Raw genomic sequence first — 19,821 nt, 5'->3', positions numbered from 1 at the left:
AGAGTTACCAAGGTAAAATTTGCATGATAGCCATTTCACTTTCCAATCTGTGTATATTTGAGGACTCACAGTTTGGTTATGCTGTGCATAAACATGACACAAAATGAACAAAATCCCATCTACTATCTCTGAACCAACATTAATTAATTGAAAGCATTAGTATCTTTGAATTTATAAACACACCTAACCCAACAAACCTCACACCTGGCAACAAATATATATATATATATATTTGTTTGTTTTTGTTTGTTTTACCATGTATCCCCCATTCACACAATCCAAAGTCCTAAAGCATCGAAAAATTACTTTGTTGTATTTTTCAATTCATCTCACTTCAACACTGAGTGCATAAAACAGGAGAATTCATCATATCATTCTGGATACAACTGGTAAAGTTACTTCAAGGAAAGAGCAAGCCAATTGTTTTAAAGGGTGTGAAGAAAGTTTGTACAACGTGTGAAAAATGTCCAGATGTTTTATCATGTGAATGCTGAGAAAACAAACACATGCTTATAAAAAAGTGAGAAACTCAGCATAAACTGAAAGGCATTATTTACTTATATTCTACTTTATCATTTAGCCACAAAAAATTAACACTTTTGTATCTCTTTGTGGTTCGAATCATTATTATAATCATAATTATATACAGAATCTAACTCAATCAATCTCAGAGTCTAACTTCATTCAAACATATGTCTTTGCCGAACTGCAAAAACCATGTATCTCTCATAGTTAATACTTATTTTTAAGTGGTAGTTGACCATTACATTGTGTTAAACTTAATGAAACTAATCATGAATAGAACAATATGAATACTTCAAAAAGGAAAACAAATATTTTGACCTCCACTGAAAGTGTGGGTAATCTACAAACAGTCAATAGAAACGTGTTTCAACATGATAACACTAGAGTTAAAAGGATTCAATTAGACAAGCATCATAAAACAACAACAATTCAGTAATGAATGATTACCTTACCCACCAATGTTATTAAACTTCATTCACACATGCCTAGGTGAAACTAATGTAAGCTGTGCCTTGTGCTTTCATCAAAGGTTAATCATTTAGTCTCTCAATCAATATGTTACTGAAAATATTCAAAAGCCTCTCAGCTACACAGCACAGCTAAATATGATTGAAAGACAAACTACTTTCATTAAGATATGTGATTGTTTCTTTTTTGTTTGTTTGTTTATTTTTAAAGCAACATTTTAATTTGTATTTTTAAATGATGTGCCCTGAATAATGATCTCCTCTCTTATGACTTCAGCCATGTTAATTTTTATGTAAAATCTCTCTCAGTCATTTCTCTTCCAGGCTCTACAATGAGTAAATGATTTATTATATATTTATAATTTGATCTTATGAAAAATATAAATACATCCAGTGTATAGAGTATATGTACACATATATATATATATACACTCAAAACTTTTCTAGAGACTGAGTCACATGAAAGAGAGATGAAAGCACTTCACTTGTTTATGGGACGCTACGCCACTCTGCTTGGTCAGGGCTTTGGACAATAGGAGGTGCACTCTCCTTTCACTTTGGTCAGGTATAAATGCAAGGGTTAAACCAGGCAGAGTGTGTCAGTCACCAGTTGGAAACAGCTCAGACAACCAAAGCCACCAAAATGATGGGCAAGGTAAGCAGGACACGTCAACATGGGTCAAATTTTGGAACATGGTTTTGAGATTCTGCTGTTCTCCAAAACTAATCATTTATATTCTACTGGTTTATCTTTGACAGATCGTCTTCTACGAGGACAGGAACTTCATGGGACGTTCCTGGGAATGCAGTAATGACTGCTCCGACATGTCCTCCTACATGAGCCGCTGCCACTCCTTCAGGGTGATGAGCGGCTGCTGGATGTTCTACGACCAGCCCAACTACATGGGTCACCAGTACTTCTTCAGGAAGGGCGAGTACAGTGACTACATGAGCATGTGGGGCTCAAACAACTGGGTCAGGTCTTGCCGCATGATCCCCAGGGTAAGTACTTAGATATTACGTGTACATCTCTAAACTAAGAACAATTCGGCTAATTATGTTGATACATAATTAAGAGCATTATGTAAACGCCATGACTTTTCCATGACTTGTCAATTCAGTTTGATCAGACTACTTTGGAATGAGGTTGTAAATATCAAAACTCTTATGGCTTCAGTTATCATTTTTAAGGGAATAATTCAGTATATTGAGAAATTTTACTGGATAAATACTTAATTTAATATCACTGTAGTCTATGAAAGTAATGCTAAAAATAAAAATTCAGTGCCACCTCTAGGCTAATGCATTGACTTGCATTTACCCCATCTTATATCCAAATAAAACCACAGCTTACAATATATTAATTATTTCCATATGATTATTAATGTCATTCTTTCTTTCCTCCAACAGTACAGCGGATCCTACAGAATGAGGGTCTATGAGAGGGATAACTACATGGGCCAGATGATGGAGATGAATGATGACTGTGACAACTTCATGGGCCGCTACCAGTGGTCCCACGGCTGCATGTCTTGCCACGTGATGGACGGTCACTGGCTAATGTACGAGCATCCCAACTATATGGGCAGGATGTGGTACTTCGGACCTGGACACTACAGGAACTTCAGGGACTGGGGCAACATGAGGTTCATGAGCATGAGGCGTGTCATGGACTCCTGGTACTAAGAAGTGTTCATCTGTTTAAAACCTGTCAAAAATATTTTTTTAAATAAAATGTTACTTCATATTGGCTGAACATTGAGTATGAGTTGGGTTTTTTAATGAGACCACCCAGTTTTAAGAAGACTGTCCAGAAAACACTAAGTCCACAAACATTTGTATTCCTACACAATATATATTTTTAAATCTTCTATCTTCTTAATATTCTATCTATCTAATTCATTTTAATCTTCTTTATTTAAAAAACAACTCATTTTTAAAGGTTTTATGCCAAAATGTACAAATTAACTTTCATAGTTTTATAATACTATATTATTTATATTATCTTTATAACCCAATGTATATAAAATTACAATAATTATCTGTAATTAAACATGCAAATAATAATAAGATTTACAGTTCATATTAAACATTTAATTTTTTTCCTTTACAATTTCATGAAAAAAAAAGGGGTCAAATTACCTCCATCTATGGCTGCCAAACTAAGAACGTGAAATTAAAATGAATTAAAATTAAAATTAAAATTAAATTAAAATATTCTTCTTTAAATTCAGTGGAACAATAATACATTTAGGACGTTGTCCAATGTATTGTTCCTGAATACAATGAAATACCTTCAATGAAGTGACAACACTAAAAGTTCTACAGCTTAAATATACATCTTTCCCATTGGCTCCTAGCACCATCGATTTACATACAGGACCTGTCCTCCAGTCATTGACACTCACCGGTGGTGTTGTTTCCCCAGGACTACCTTCTCTTAGGTGTGCTTGTATGGGCAGAAAAAATCCTTACAGACTCTTTACACCCTGGTCACAACCTCTTTCAGCTGCTCTGGTCTGGCAGACGCTACAGAACTATGTCCACTAAGACTGTCAGACACAGGAACAGTTTTTACCCTCACACCATCACCATCCTCATCTACAGGCCATAGATACTACAGATAAACTCTCATCACTCTTATCCTACAGTTACAGCATTACTGCACTATTACTCATTTCATGTTTACAGTGCAGTGGATTTACAATATTTAATCTGTATAGTGTTGCTTACTGCTGTTCTTTGAATAACACTGTAAAGCACAGTGTATAGAAATTTCCTCATAAAGTCTGTGTATACTATGTATACTATTGTTCTACTGTTCTCTGTATATTGTGTATTATGCATTGTCTGTAAATGTTATGTAGCTGTATATTGTTAACACTAGAGAATCACTAACAGCCGGAACAAATTCCTTGTATGTGTGAACATACTTGGCCAATAAACCTGATTCTGATTCTGATGGTATACGTTATGGTTGACTGGTTGGCTTTAAGGCAAGTTGCCTTTAGCTCTGTTGTTGAGGATGACTGTGTACTGGCTGTGTGCAGTCCCATGCTTTCCCAGAATTATTGAAGAATTGTTTGTGTCTAGGGTAAAAAAAAAAGGTATTTCTTTAATGACAATTTCTGTACATGTATTGATTTTTCACTGATTTTAAATCAGGGCATTTGACTTTATTTGTTTATGGTGTAATTAGGGATGGGGACAAGGGATCGGCCATTGCTTAACAGTACATTAGTAATACAAATTCAGTCAGGTGCAATAGTAATTTTATTTATGTTTTAAAGTCAGGTTTGACTTTTTTTTTTAAAGTTTGCATTGTACTCCCTGTCCAATTACACCAGCATACCTGGCACCCAGTGCCATGCTTTGGTCTAATCCCTAAAAATATTTTCTTGCTACCTACCCCACCCCCCCCTTACAAAATCAAGTCTTAGAAATACTTCTTTAGCTACTTCTATTTATCCAACCTCAACATGAAGTGCATGAAACAGGAGAATTCATGAGATCATACAGGCTGTGACCAGTTGAGCTATTTCAAGAAAATAACTGCTTTTGTTCTCTGTTTAAAGAAAGAGAACCTGTTTTGTAAAATTTGTGTAGAACACAATGACTGTAAAAAGCATGGACACCACGGCTCCATTCCCTTCTGTTCTATAGAAATAAAGCCAAAATTGTTCACCATACTGTCAAGTTTCCAACAAGAGTCTGCGAAATAGAGACCAGAGGCAGAGCCAAATACCCCTACTCATTTGGTTGGAGAAGCAATGCAGATTTTTCCACTGGATTCCCTGTTTGTTCTGTAAACTTAATGTTTCAACAGTAAAAGTAGGTTCATGCATTTTATTATGAAACAAATTACATTTCCATCAAAAATTACAGAACTGTAGCTCTGCTGTTTGCTCTATTCGATGCAGACGAACCAAAGCTACTACAATCTATTTTCATCTCTGAGCTGCTGTGAGAGAGTCAGCATGCACCTGTGCTGATTAAAAGGAGGAAAACAGTATTTAGACTCAGTCCAGACCAGAAAATAATTTTGGTGAGAGAGCGCTGACCAAGACTTAGTACAAATACTAACGAAACCCAGCAATAACTCAAGCTGGCTGGTTAACAAATAATTTGATGTTATTTTAGCCATTAGCTATTTTACATCAATATCAGACATACCAGGATAAAAAAACTGCTAAGAACCGCTACAGAGTGTTTGTTAATACCAACAGTCAGGCCCTCGTTATTGCACCCTCCCCCGGGGGGATCTCAAGCCGCCACCCACAGGCCTAAATAAGGACTTCAGTTGCACTTGGTATTGTTTGTGTTCATTGCTGTTCTTTTGTGCTCACTCACAGTTTATTGTCTGCTCATGTGTTTCACCTGGGACTGGGAGTACTTAAGGGGCTCTACTCCTAATATTTGTTGTCGTGAATTGAATCTTCAGGAAATTCCTTGACATTCAACAATTCCTCACGTATTGGTGGCGTGTTTAGGTTGGCAAGAGTTCTGTTCGTAATCAGGAGAATTTGTAGGGCAATTCTAGAGGCAAGCGAGGTACAGTGACTTCCCCTTCATGTTCCTAAGCAACCTTAGTTCTAGGCAGTCTCTGCTAGTTCAGTTTAGGTTGGCCTCGTTTTCTAGTCAGGCTCCCCAGCTACCTCTGGGGTAGCGCAGCTCTGCCCTGATTTTATATCTGCCCTTTCTGCTCAAGCTAGGCTTGAGGCTTTATGTTTAGTCCCTCTTTAAGTTCACCCCCTCGTCATTTTCCCGTTCAGCTCCCAAACTCCTCCCAGTCCCAGGTTCATTGTGTTCGCCCTTTTGGAGTTCACTGTTTTGCCCTCAGTTGCTGCACCTCACTGTTCGTATCCCTTGGTTTTGTATTTGATCTAAGTCAATAAATGATCTTGCTTTGTTCCATCTCTGCAAGTGTTCATCCCTTCTTGTTTGGCCGTACATGCCATGACACCAACAGCATATACGATATGATAAATGACAGTATGATTAACTAGTGTGTTGTCTGACAGCTCGACTTTTATTCAGCTAATAAAAAGAAAGGTCCTATAGATGGTCTGTACCATCCAGGACTGTCAATCACTTCATTACAAAGCGTAACCCTTTTGCAATTTAGTAGAATAAAGGTTTAAAAACTGATCTCTGGGGGAAAATAAAAAAGTACGAATATTAGCACAAGGAAAATAGTTGGAATGAAAGAGAAAAAGGAAAGAGTTTAGAAGAGAAAAATGAGATGGACACTGGGCTGTTTTGTCCAAGAAACATATGGGGATGTGCAAAGTTTCACATCATACTGGAACCATCCAGTTGTCCTTTTTTTTTGCACACTGATTTCCAATACACATTCATTGCTCCTGCAAAAATCTTTTTTTTTCATTATAGTAAAAGGTGTATAGCATAACAAAATAATAATTTAAAAAAGGTTAAAAATAATTTACAAAAAGCTGGAGAGAGATTTCTATTTTCATATATGTATTTTACCTTCATATTGGTTTTCAATATATAACTAGGAATAATATTATATAATTTTTGTTATTTGCATATAGACTTATTGATGTTTTAGATTTTTGTTTCAATAAAAGCAAATTCAATCTTGTTGCCATCTTTTAGAAACTGTTCAAATGAAAACTAATTTAAGATAATTGAGGAAGATATCTCTCAACTGCAATATTCTACTGTTTCTTAAAATATATTTTTAGAGTACAATGAAAATCTAGTTCTTCTACTGTGTACATGTCAAACATGTCAAAATTACATTAAAATAAAGGTCAGATGTTGTTAGTACATTAAAGTGAAAGAAAGTTATTACTTAACTATTTTTTGCTATACTTAAAAAAATGACAATGCTTTGATGCATTTATAAAGACAACATTTTCCATCTGCACCATTATTCTATTATTCTTTAAAATAATGAAATGATAATGTAATCATTACATTTTAGAGCAATAAAAGTGTTCACAGAATAATAAAAAATAATCCAAAATTTTATATTTATTTAGAAGGTTTTCGAAGAGACTTGGTGTGACCACTATGTCCTTTGACCACTGTGTGACCCCTTTGTGAACATTTTTGATTGCAAGAAAAGACAGGACTCAGGTTTTTTTTTCAGTTACTGATAGTGCTATTCATAGATGACCAGTCAGTTAGCAAGAAATATTTGAAAACGTTTATTCAAATATTATAATTTAGAATACAATTACAATTACAATTTTAGTAGTATAGTATATTATAGTATAGTATAGTATTGGTGTGTCACATAAAATAAGTAAAAAAACAACAACAACTAGGCTGCAATGCTAAAAACTAAAAACACTAAAAACACTATGCCATTAAGAGAGATCCATTCAAAAGTCTTCTAGAGACTGAGTCACATGGAAGAGAGATGAAAGCACTTCACATCTCTGTGGGTCACTCCGCCACTTTGCTTGGTCAGGGCTTTGGACAATGGGAGGTGCACCAGCCTTTCACTTCAGTCAGGTATAAATGCAAGGGTTAAACCAGGCAGAGTGTGTCAGTCACCAGTTGGAAACAGCTCAGACAACCAAAGCAGCCAAAATGATGGGCAAGGTAAGCAGGACACGTCAACATGGGCCACATTTTGGAACATAGTTTTGAGATTCTGATGTTCTCCAAATCTAATCATTTATATTCTACCGGTTTATCTTTGACAGATCGTCTTCTACGAGGACAGGAACTTCATGGGACGTTCCTGGGAATGCAGCAATGACTGCTCCGACATGTCCTCCTACATGAGCCGCTGCCACTCCTTCAGGGTGATGAGCGGCTGCTGGATGTTCTACGACCAATCCAACTACATGGGCCACCAGTACTTCTTCAGGAGGGGCGAGTACAATGACTACATGAGCATGTGGGGATGTAACAACTGCATCAGGTCTTGCCGCATGATCCCCAGGGTAAGATTGCTAGATTTTACATGTTTAAATCTCTATCCATAGAACATTTTCAACTGATTTTGATGGGACACAATTAAGGACATTATGAAAGCTCAAGTTTTCATGACTTCCATAAGTCTCAATTTGATTGAATTACTTAATCAATATGAATTGAAATATTTAGTTTTTATTCTTCTGATTAAAAAAAGTCAAATAACTGTATTTGTATTGTGAAAATGTAATATTTAAAATCATTAATATTATTGCAATCCATTAATCCTTAATATATATATATATATAAAATATATATAATATAAAATATATATTTTTTCCCCTAACCATATCAAATTAGAACATTAGTTTACAAAACACTGATAAATCACAAAAAGTCATCTTATTCTTTCTTTCCTCCAACAGTACAGTGGATCCTACAGAATGAGGGCCTACGAGAGGGATAACTACATGGGCCAGATGATGGAGATGACTGACGACTGTGACAACTTCATGAGCCGCTACCAGTGGTCCCATGGCTGCATGTCCTGCCACGTGATGGACGGCCACTGGCTCATGTACGAGCATCCCAACTACATGGGCAGGATGTGGTACTTCGGACCTGGACACTACAGGAGCTTCAGGGACTATGGCAACATGAGGTTCATGAGCATGAGGCGTGTCATGGACTCCTGGTACTAAGAAGTGATCATTATCAGTTTTTCAATAAAATGTTCAATACCTGAATATTGACTGAATATGTTGTTTGTTTTATTCTTTTTAAATGACAAAAAAGACTTCCCAGAAAACACAGAGTGTAACATTTTTGTCTTCCTAATTAGAGACAATACACAATAACTAGTAACAATCAAAAGTTAAGTTTTAATAAAAAATATTTTTGAACAACTTATAATTAAATACTGTAGTATAACCAAGTAAACAGGCTAACTCTGTCCAATGTTTGTATATTTGAGTACTGTTCAAACATTTTATGAAAGAATTAACAAAATCAGATATGAGGTACAGTTTACCAACTACTGTTAAAGGATCCCCAACCAATTAGTAGCTGATACAAAGAAATATTTTTGTGGGCAAACCCGTCAGTTTAGTTGATGTGTTCATTTAACTATTCCTTTTTAAAAAACAGTTTTAAAGTTTTAAAGTTTTAAAATGACAAAAAATAAAATTCTCTTTGCATACTTGCTTGCAATGCATTTTCATATTGACTCAAAGTCATGGCTCCTAACTTTGCCCTTAAGTAACCTGTAAATCACGTGCGAGTCAAATTTTACCTTCATCACTTGTAATTTCCATCTACACTTTTGCAAGGTGGATCATTTTAGATGTACACTACACTACTGAGCCTACAAACGTTTGTATTGTTGCACTCCTTGACACACTTCACAGCCAACCTTTTTTTTATGCTAACTATCCCCCACAATTCAAAGTATAAAAAATATTTCAACACTGAGTGTATAAAACAGGAGAATACATAAGATACTTAGTAAGCAGCTAGCCTGCTTTGTACAAAGTATGTTGTAACATGTAAAAAGTCCAATTGTTTTATAATATGAACTCTGTTAGAAAAGAGTAAGGCTATAACATGGTCACAAATGTCCTTACATTCTACTATTTACCTTACAATTGTGTATAATAAATGATTACATTTTATTTCCAATGTGTATTTTTTTATTTATTCATTCAGTTAGTATATCCAAATTGGCAAAAATCCATGATGAACCAATATAACTAAAAGATATATGACCAATATTAATGCTTCAAAATGACTTAAAATATTTTTTTATTTACTTTTTATCTTTATCATCCTATAAAATTGCCATTTTGGAAATGAAAGGTGTGGCATGACTTCAGCAGGTAGATAAAACAAAATTCTGGAAGTAAATATTTCCATTTAAACATATTTTCATAATGAATGGACCAATGGAAATGCTTCAGAATGACGTTTTTCTCATTTTTTCCTACTGAACAGTTGCCATTTTGGACAAGAAAAGTTTTTGCATGACATTAAACGGTGGAACAATAAATTAAGAAAATAAATATTAAATAATACACAAATAGCTTAAAATTCAGCATACCAAAACTGAAACTGAGACATGTTAAGATCACAAAACACAGATTCCTGTTTATGAAATATTGATATAGACGGTCAATGTAAGTGAGCTTAAAGGGAACACAATATGTTTGGAGCACAAGCATTAAACATTTTTTGTAGTATTAATATACACTAAATTACACATTGTTTTAATATAAACAAACAGCATTGATGTCAATTAAAGACACATTTTCTTGAAGTCACACTGCGTTTCTGAGGGTTTTTAGAGTATTTTTGTAGTATTGTACCATTTAAGCCCACCTTAATATGAATTCTTTAAAATTTGAGCAATCTATATATTTTTGCAGCTGTGCTGTATCTCTAATTGTCACAATGTTCAGAATTGTAGGAAATATGTTGTGACAACGATGTTATTTGGTTAAGATAGAGATAGATATAGATAGATTTACCCTATAACATAAAATAGTAAAAACACATTGCTGTCATTTTAACAACTGCTGATGTAATGTCAGTTTAAGATGAGTGAGGATGATGCCCTCTTAAGGCAATACTTTATTGTTTTTCAGATTTTCATTATCAAATTTTGGCTTTTTTGTTCCTGACGGTGCAGGTAGTGCACAGTGGACATTAAGGTAAACATTCTTATTTCAGCCAGTTTTGTCATTTATTGACATGATATTCATCCATAACCTGCATTTTTATGAAATCAATTGACAGGATATAGTAAATATACAGTGAAAGGAATTATTTAAAAGTCTTCTAGATACTGAGTCTCATGGAAAAGAGATGAAAGCATCTCCAGCAGTGCTTGGTCAGGGCTTTGGACAATAGGAGGTGCACTCTCCTTTCACTTTGGTCAGGTATAAATGCAAGGGTTAAACCAGGCAGAGTGTGTCAGTCACCAGTTGGAAACAGCTCAGACAACCAAAGCAGCCAAAATGATGGGCAAGGTAAGCAGGACACATCAACATGGGTCACAACATGGGTTTGAGATTCTCCTGTTCTCCAAATCTAATAATTTCTATTCTACTGGTTTATCTTTGACAGATCATCTTCTACGAGGAGAGGAACTTCATGGGACGATCCTGGGAGTATGGCAGCGACTGCTCCGACATGTCCTCCTACATGAGCCGCTGCCACTCCTTCAGGGTGATGAGCGGCTGCTGGATGTTCTATGACCAGCCCAACTACATGGGTCACCAGTACTTCTTTAGGAAGGGCGAGTACAGTGACTACATGAGCATGTGGGGATCAACCAACTGGGTCAGGTCTTTCCGTATGATCCCCAGGGTAAGATTTTCATTTAATTATAACATGAACACAATTCAGTGCATTAGGAAAGCTTAGATTTTCATGACTTATCAGTTACATTTTTTGGATTAATTCTAATATAATATATATATACTAAAATCTTTAATTCCACAATTTGATTTATTTAAAATATCAAGAACTGTTGTTTTTACAAATACACTGAATTCACAACTTACAAATTATATAACATTATTGTTATAATTATTATTATTAATATTATTATTATTATATTGTATTTTTATATTGCATTTATATTATTATATATAATTTTATATCAATCTTTTCAAGTAATCCCAACAATATAACCTATGTGCTGATAAGTAGCCACTTTTACACTAATGCATTGACATATTTTACCACACAATATCCAATCAGAACTTATTTTACTGTACATTCATAATTCATTTAAAAAAGTCCTCCTATTCCTTCTTCCCCCCAACAGTACAGCGGATCCTACAGAATGAGGGCTTATGAGAGGGATAACTACATGGGCCAGATGATGGAGATGACTGACGACTGTGACAACTTCATGAGCCGCTACCACTGGTCTCACGGCTGCATGTCCTGTCATGTGATGGACGGTCACTGGCTCATGTACGAGCATCCCAACTACATGGGCAGGATGTGGTACTTTGGACCTGGACACTACAGGAGCTTTAGAGACTATGGCAACATGAGGTTCATGAGCATGAGGCGCATCATGGACTCCTGGTACTAAGAAGTCATCAACTGTTTATATATTGTAAAATCTCAATAAAATGTTCACTAAATGAATACTGGATGAATATTGAGTCTATTTTATGATTTCTTATTATTTTATCATTTCTTTCAAATGAAAAAAGACAGTAACAGAAGGCTGAGTGTATTAAAAATGTGTTTGTCAAATTAGAGAAAAAGTTAAGTAATCGCCTAACCAAGTACCACACTGTTGACTAGTAAAATATTCTGTACCTAGTGAAACAAAAACAATAACAATGTTTTTGTTTTTCAACAAATAAAAAAGTAAGCATCTGCTTTGTTTTTTCTGGAACCTGCAGACAAAACTGACCTGTGTTTCACATACAAATACAACTTTGCCAGTATAAATATGTAAGTAATTAATCTGCCCCTATCCAGTCTCCAGTGTATCGTTGGGTACTGCACAAAAAACTTGATAATAAGATTAACAAAAACAGATTTTAGTGTTAAGTTATGCCAACATTTTGTTAAAGAATTGACAACCAAGAAATAGTTATCAACGTAGAATAGAATTTTTGTGAGCAAGTTACTCAGTGGAATCTATGATTGAATACTTTCATTAACCTATTTCATTTTATTTTTAAATAAAAAAAATCAATCAATTTAATCAATTTAATTTTTGTTTTCATATTTATATATTTACTTGATATGCTCATTCACTATGATTTAAAGTTACTGTTCCTCACATTGCATTGCATTTTTTTATTATGTTTACAACGACAGGTCTTTTTCAAGATCATTTCAGATGCACACTACACTACTGAGCCTTAAAACTCTAGTGGAGTTTCACTCGTTCAAGCACTTAAACCAGTAAACCTTACACCTTTTATCGTACTTTGGTCAAAGGGCTGCAAACATTTCCCTGCAAGCTATTCCCCACTTACATTTTATCTACTTCTGATTATCTTACTTTAACACTGAGTAAAACAAAACAAAAAAACAACAAGAATATTCATGAGATCATACTTGATTTGACTGGTAAATAAATGTTGAGGATAGAATATGTGTTTTGTTCAATAGGTGTGAAGAAAAATCACATGCTTTGTACAATGTATGTGTAAAATGTCCAAGTGTTTCATGATTTGAACTTGAAAAAGGAAAGGCTTTAACGTAATGAAAAATTTGCTGACACTTACATATTTGACATAAAAATGTCTAAAATCATTTTTTCCTATTCATTTATTAAAACATTTCTTTGTTCAAATGTTTCAAATGTCCAAGGTTTTTTTTCATACTGAATAAAAAAATTCAGATTTCCAATGTAGTCTAAGATTATATCTTAAGACTGATTTATAGTTAGTTGTTGATTTCCAAAATCTTAATTTTTACATTATTTTTCCAATTTAATTCAGAATTTTTTTTTCAATGAGAAAAATGGTTATAATTGATCAAAATTAAATATTCCAAAATAACTTGTTAATGGTTTCATTATATTTATGTACATAATAAAACAATAATAAAAAGACTATTGTCTCCACAAAACATAGATTTCTTTTTAAAAAAATACAATATACTCTGCTGCCATCTCTCTAAAACTATTAAAAATATATAAAATCTTCGGGACATAAACCCCCGAGCCCTCCATTTTCCGAAAAAAATATTTATGCACTCTATATGTATCATGTCAGAGGACCTTACATCATAATAAAAGTCAGAAAAGTGGCTGTAAAACAAAAAATATATATATGTTTTTAAACACTGAAGTATCACATTTTATACTTAAACATTTCCGAAACTGCAGCAGAAAATAAATAAAGTAATGCAGTTATATAAATAAATAATGAAAAGGAAGTAACATGGTTCTCTGGCGTAACATTGTTGTCCTGTGGTGTGACGGTACAAGTGGCACACCAGTGGACATTTTGGTAACTAAAAAGTGTTTTAAGTCACTTTTGACATTTATTGACATGATATTTAACGATAACATATTTTAATTGACAAAACTATATACTTTAGGGGATCTCACACTAACAAATAAATAAATGAGGTGCATGTAAAAGGAATCCATTCAAAAGTCTTCCGGAGAAACATGGAAGACATTTATTCCATTTATTAAATCAATTGACAGGATATTTTAAATATACAGTGAAAGGAATTCATTTAAAAGTCTTCTAGAAACTGAGTCACATGGAAAAAAGATGAAAGCATCTCCAGCAGTGCTTGGTCAGGGCTTTGGACAATAGGAGGTGCACTCTCCTTTCACTTTGGTCAGGTATAAATACAAGGGTTAAACCAGGCAGAGTGTGTCAGTCACCAGTTGGAAACAGCTCAGACAACCAAAGCAGCCAAAATGATGGGCAAGGTAAGCAGGACACGTCAACATGGGTCACAACATGGGTTTTGAGATTCTCCTGTTCTCCAAATCTAATAATTTACATTCTACTGGTTTATCTTTGACAGATCATCTTCTACGAGGACAGGAACTTCATGGGACGTTCCTGGGAGTATGGCAGTGACTGCTCCGACATGTCCTCCTACATGAGCCGCTGCCACTCCTTCAAGGTGATGAGCGGCTGCTGGATGTTCTATGACCAGCCCAACTACATGGGTCACCAGTACTTCTTCAGGAAGGGCGAGTACAGTGACTACATGAGCATGTGGGGATCAACCAACTGGGTCAGGTCTTTCCGTATGATCCCCAGGGTAAGATTTTCATTTAATTAGAATGGAGGACAATTCAGTGCATTAGGAAAGCTCAGATTGCCAAAATTTCTTATTTAAATGGATTACTCATAAAAACTAAAGTATTGAAACTGTAACTCTTTCATTTCAAAAGCATCCACAACTTAATTGGCATGAACTATTTAACAGAGGATTAAACAAAATTGTTCATTTATTGACATATTTTATCAAACTATATCCATTCAGAACTTTAGTCCTCTCATTCCCCCCCTCCCCCCCAACAGTACAGCGGATCCTACAGAATGAGGGCCTACGAGAGGGATAACTACATGGGCCAGATGATGGAGATGACTGACGACTGTGACAACTTCATGAGCCGCTACCACTGGTCTCACGGCTGCATGTCCTGCCATGTGATGGATGGCCACTGGCTCATGTACGAGCATCCCAACTACATGGGCAGAATGTGGTACTTTGGACCTGGACACTACAGGAGCTTTAGAGACTATGGCAACATGAGGTTCATGAGCATGAGGCGTGTCATGGACTCCTGGTACTAAGAAGTGATCTACTGTTACAAATTGTAAAATGTCAATAAAATGTTCACTAAGTGAATACTGACTGAAAATTTAGTTCATTTAATAATTTCTTTTATCATTCTTATAATTATAAAAAAAAAATGCTCACAGAAGGATGAGTGTTCCAAAAATGTGTTTTTCAAATTACGGACAGAGATAGGTAATCCCCTATCCACGTGCCACGTTTTTTAACAAAAAATCTGATTTGTATTATCTGGAACATGCAGATAAAACTGACCTGTGTTTCACATACAAATACAATTTTTGCAAGCATGAACATGTTTTGCCAAAAAGATGTTTTTAATATAAATACATTTCTTTGGTATAATCAAGTAATCAATCTGCCCATGTGCATTCTGTGTATCTTTGAGTACTGCACAAAAACCATGATGATAAAATGAACAAAAACAGATATTTAGTAAAGTTTTACCAACATTTATTAAAGCATTTCCAACCTAGAAGTAGTTAATACAAATATTATTATACAAATATTTTTATGAGGAAATTACTCAGTTGAATCTAGGATTTAATATATTAACTGAAATATTTATTTTCAATTTCCTAAATTAAATTATTATAAATTTATATAATAATATGCTCATTCAAAAATATTTACATCACTGTTTCTAATACTGTATTAGTTTTTTAATAGTAATTTTTTAGTAATATTTCCAACCACAGGTGTTTTTCAAGATAGATAATTTTGGGTGCACGCTACACTACTGAGCCTTAAAACTCTAGAGGTGTTTCACTCTTTCACATACTTAAACCAGCAAACCTGACACCAATTATCATACTTTGACCAAAAGGCTGCAAACATTTCCCTGCAAACTATTCTCTACTTACATATTACCTACTTATCATTATCTCACTTTATCACTGAATAAAAAAACAAGAATATTCATGAGATCATACTTGATCTAACTGGTAAATCATTTTCAAGGATAAAACAGCCATTTTGTTCTATGGGTTTGAAGAAAACCACATGCTTTTGAACTTGAAAAGGTTAAAGACTTAACGTGATTACAAATTTGCTGACATTTAACTTTGCCATAAAATTCGGTAAAATCAGTTTTTCATTTCATGTATTATAATAGTTATTTGTTCAAATGTTATAAATACATTTTAAAACTGTTTTTTTCCATACTAAAATGAAAAAATCCAGATTTCCAATGTAGTCTTGGACTATATCTTAAGTCTTATTTATATTTTGTTGTTGATCTGAAGAAGTCATCTATCTCCATATTTACTGTTTTTTCCCCAATTTAAATTTGAAAGTTAATCTTTCCATTGTGACAAATTTTTATGATTTGTCAAAAAGAAATGCTCCAATATAACTGTTAATATTTATGGGCAGCTTATGGGCACTGAGGATAATATTCTCCAATACAATATGCAACTGACTTTTGTGTTTGATTTTGATGTTTTCTTATTAAATTCAGAATAAAACTTTTTTGTTTGTTTGTTTTCTGCCCCTTTCTATATGCATCACATCAGAGGACCTTATGGTACAATAAGAGACAGAAATAGTAGCTATTTGTAAAATAAATATATAAAACTATCAATTATTATTTCTTTCTTAACTAGAAAATAGATTTAAAAATGCCACAGACTTTTTTCCCAGGGCTGTAGCTTCTAAACCACAGTGGACACCTCAAACCCTAATCTGTAAACCTAATCTATAACTAAACAGCGCTTTAAATTTCATTGAACCAAACTGGACTTAACTGTGACATATTTGTTGTGTTTTTCAGCCACTTTTGACATTTATTGACATGATAATTAAAGATAACATATTATTAGCAGTTAAAAAGACATATTTTTCTATAATTCCGTAATGTTACATACAATTTTAATTGAGAAAACTATATAATTCAGGGGTCTCACACTAGAAAATAAATAAATGAGGTACATGTAAAAGGAATCCATTCAAAAGTCTTCTGGAGAAACATGGAAGAGAGATGAAAGCACTGCGTTCTCTGTGAGCATCTCCACTACTCTGTTTGGTCAGGGCTTTGGACAATAGGAGGTGCACTATCCTTTCACTTTGGTCAAGTATAAATGCAAGGGTTAAACCAGGCAGAGTGTGTCAGTCACCAGTTGGAAACAGCTCAGACAACCAAAGCAGCCAAAATGATGGGCAAGGTAAGCAGGACACGTCAACATGGGTCAAATTTTGGAACATAGTTTTGAGATTCTGCTGTTCTCCAAATCTAATCATTTATATTCTACTGGTTTATCTTTGACAGATCATCTTCTACGAGGACAGGAACTTCATGGGACGTTCCTGGGAGTATGGCAGCGACTGCTCCGACATGTCCTCCTACATGAGCCGCTGCCACTCCTTCAGGGTGATGAGCGGCTGCTGGATGTTCTACGACCAGCCCAACTACATGGGTCACCAGTACTTCTTCAGGAAGGGCGAGTACAGTGACTACATGAGCATGTGGGGATCAACCAACTGGGTCAGGTCTTTCCGTATGATCCCCAGGGTAAGATTTTCATTTGATTAGAATGGAGCACAATTCAGTGCATTAGGAAAGCTTAGATTGCCAAAATTTGTCATTTCAATTTAAATCGATTACTCATAAAAACTAAGATATCCAAACAGTAACTCTTTCATTTCACAATTTGATTCGTTTTAAAAGCATCCACATCCTTGTTTGCATTAACTATTTAATAGTAAAATAAACAAAATGTTTTTTTGTATTTTTTGTTGAATAGGCACTTCTAGTCTAATTCATTTACATATTTTACCAAAACTATATCCATTCAGAACCTTGTTCCTCTCATTCTTTCTTCCCCCCAACAGTTCAGCGGATCCTACAGAATGAGGGCCTACGAGAGGGATAACTACATGGGCCAGATGATGGAGATGACTGACGACTGTGACAACTTCATGAGCCGCTACCACTGGTCTCACGGCTGCATGTCCTGTCATGTGATGGACGGTCACTGGCTCATGTATGAGCATCCCAACTACATGGGCAGGATGTGGTACTTTGGACCTGGACACTACAGGAGCTTCAGGGACTGGGGCAACATGAGGTTCATGAGCATGAGGCATGTCATGGACTCCTGGTACTAAGAAGTGTTCTACTGTTACAAATTGTAAAATGTCAATAAAATGTTCACTAGGTGAATACTGACTGAAAATTGAGTCTATTTTATAATTTCTTATACTTTTTGTAATTCTTTTAAAATGAAAAAAGAGATCTCACAGAAGGCTGAGTCAACCACATTGTTGACTCGTACAATGTACAGTAATACTAGTGAAATTAAAAATAACACTGTTTTTGTTTTTCAACAAATAAAAAAGCATCTGCTTTGTATTGTGTGGAGCCTGCAGATATACACACGTGGACAAAATTGGTAAAATTGGTACCCCTCGGTTAATCAAAGAAAAAACCACAATGGCCACAGAAACAACTTGAATCTGACAAAAGTAATAATAAATAGAAATTCTATGAAAATGAACAAATGAAAATCCCACATTGCTTTTAAACCATGCTTCAACAGAATCATTTAAAAAAATAAACTCATAAAATAGTTCTAGACAAAAATGATGGTACCCATAACTTAATATTTTGTTGTGCAACCTTTTGAGACAATCACTGCAATCAAACGATTCCTGTAACTGTCAATGAGACTTCTGCACCTCTCAGCAGGTATTTTGACCCACTCCTCATGAGCAAACTGCTCCAGTTGTCTCAGGTTTGAAAGGGGGGCTTTTCCAGACGGCATGTTTCAGCTCCTTCCAAAGATGCTCAATAGGATTTAGGTCAGGGCTCATAGAAGGCCACTTCAGAATAGTCCAATGTTTTCCTCTTAGTCATTCTTGGGTGTTTTAGCTGTGTGTTTTGGGTGATTATCCTGTTGCAAGACTCATGACCTGCAACTGAGACCAAGCTTTCTAACAATGGGAAGCACATTTTTCTCTAGAATCCCTTGATAGTCTTGAGATTTCATTGTATCCTGCACAGATTCAAGACACCCTGTGCCAAATGCAGCAAAGCAGCCCCAGAACATAACAGAGTCTCCTTCATGTTTCACAGTAGGGACAGTGTTCTTTTCTTGATATGCTTCATTTTTCCATCTATGAACATAGAGCCAATGTGCCTTGGCAAAAAATTCCATCTGTCTATAGGGCATTCTCCCAGAAGCTTTGGGGCTTGTCAACATGTAGTTTGGCAAATTCCAGTCTGGCTTTTTTATGATTTTTTTTAACAATGGTGTCATCCTTGGTTGTCTTCCATGAAGTCCACTTTGGCTCAAACAATGATGGATGGTGTGATCTGACACTGATGTTCCTTGAGCTAGAAGTTCACCTTTAATTTCTTTAGAAGTTTTTCTGGGCTCTTTTCTTACAATTCGTATTATCCGTCTCTTTGATTTGTCATCAATTTTCCTTCTGTGGCCACGTCCAGGGAGGTTGGCTACAGTCCCATGGATCTTAAATTCTGAATAATATGTGCAACTGTAGTCACAGGAACATCAAGCTGCTTGGAGATGGTCTTATAACCTTTACCTTTAAAATGCTTGTCTATAAGTTTTCTTTCTAATCTCCTGAGGCCCACAGACTGATTACAAAATTGTAGACTCCTGTGATCCTT

General features: G+C 35.0%; 6 protein-coding genes across 8 annotated transcripts in view; 5 read left to right on the top strand and 1 right to left on the bottom strand.

The window, feature by feature from the left end:
- The window catches only part of LOC140573633 (astrotactin-2-like), a 789,110-nt gene that overhangs the window by 627,156 nt on the left and 142,133 nt on the right, over positions 1-19,821 (bottom strand). The window lies entirely within an intron of this gene.
- Positions 1,636-2,678, top strand: LOC140572110 (gamma-crystallin M2-like). The gene is made up of 3 exons (XM_072692733.1): positions 1,636-1,647; positions 1,752-1,994; positions 2,403-2,678. The coding sequence occupies exons 1-3, from the start codon at positions 1,636-1,638 to the stop codon at positions 2,676-2,678; spliced, it is 531 nt and encodes a 176-aa protein (XP_072548834.1).
- Positions 7,557-8,587, top strand: LOC140572094 (gamma-crystallin M2-like). The gene is made up of 3 exons (XM_072692731.1): positions 7,557-7,568; positions 7,673-7,915; positions 8,312-8,587. The coding sequence occupies exons 1-3, from the start codon at positions 7,557-7,559 to the stop codon at positions 8,585-8,587; spliced, it is 531 nt and encodes a 176-aa protein (XP_072548832.1).
- LOC140572062 (gamma-crystallin M2-like) lies at positions 10,898-11,988 on the top strand. Its single transcript, XM_072692729.1, has 3 exons — positions 10,898-10,909; positions 11,007-11,249; positions 11,713-11,988. The coding sequence occupies exons 1-3, from the start codon at positions 10,898-10,900 to the stop codon at positions 11,986-11,988; spliced, it is 531 nt and encodes a 176-aa protein (XP_072548830.1).
- On the top strand, positions 14,299-15,190 carry LOC140572078 (gamma-crystallin M2-like). The gene is made up of 3 exons (XM_072692730.1): positions 14,299-14,310; positions 14,409-14,651; positions 14,915-15,190. Exons 1-3 carry the CDS (start codon positions 14,299-14,301, stop codon positions 15,188-15,190), a joined length of 531 nt encoding a protein of 176 aa, XP_072548831.1.
- On the top strand, positions 17,342-18,296 carry LOC140572045 (gamma-crystallin M2-like). Its single transcript, XM_072692728.1, has 3 exons — positions 17,342-17,353; positions 17,458-17,700; positions 18,021-18,296. Exons 1-3 carry the CDS (start codon positions 17,342-17,344, stop codon positions 18,294-18,296), a joined length of 531 nt encoding a protein of 176 aa, XP_072548829.1.

The sequence above is a fragment of the Salminus brasiliensis genome, chromosome 1 (assembly GCF_030463535.1).
Source record: "Salminus brasiliensis chromosome 1, fSalBra1.hap2, whole genome shotgun sequence".
Lineage (NCBI taxonomy): Eukaryota > Metazoa > Chordata > Actinopteri > Characiformes > Bryconidae > Salminus > Salminus brasiliensis.
Note: the sequence above shows the minus strand (reverse complement) of the source record. Positions and strands in the feature narration are given on the sequence as shown.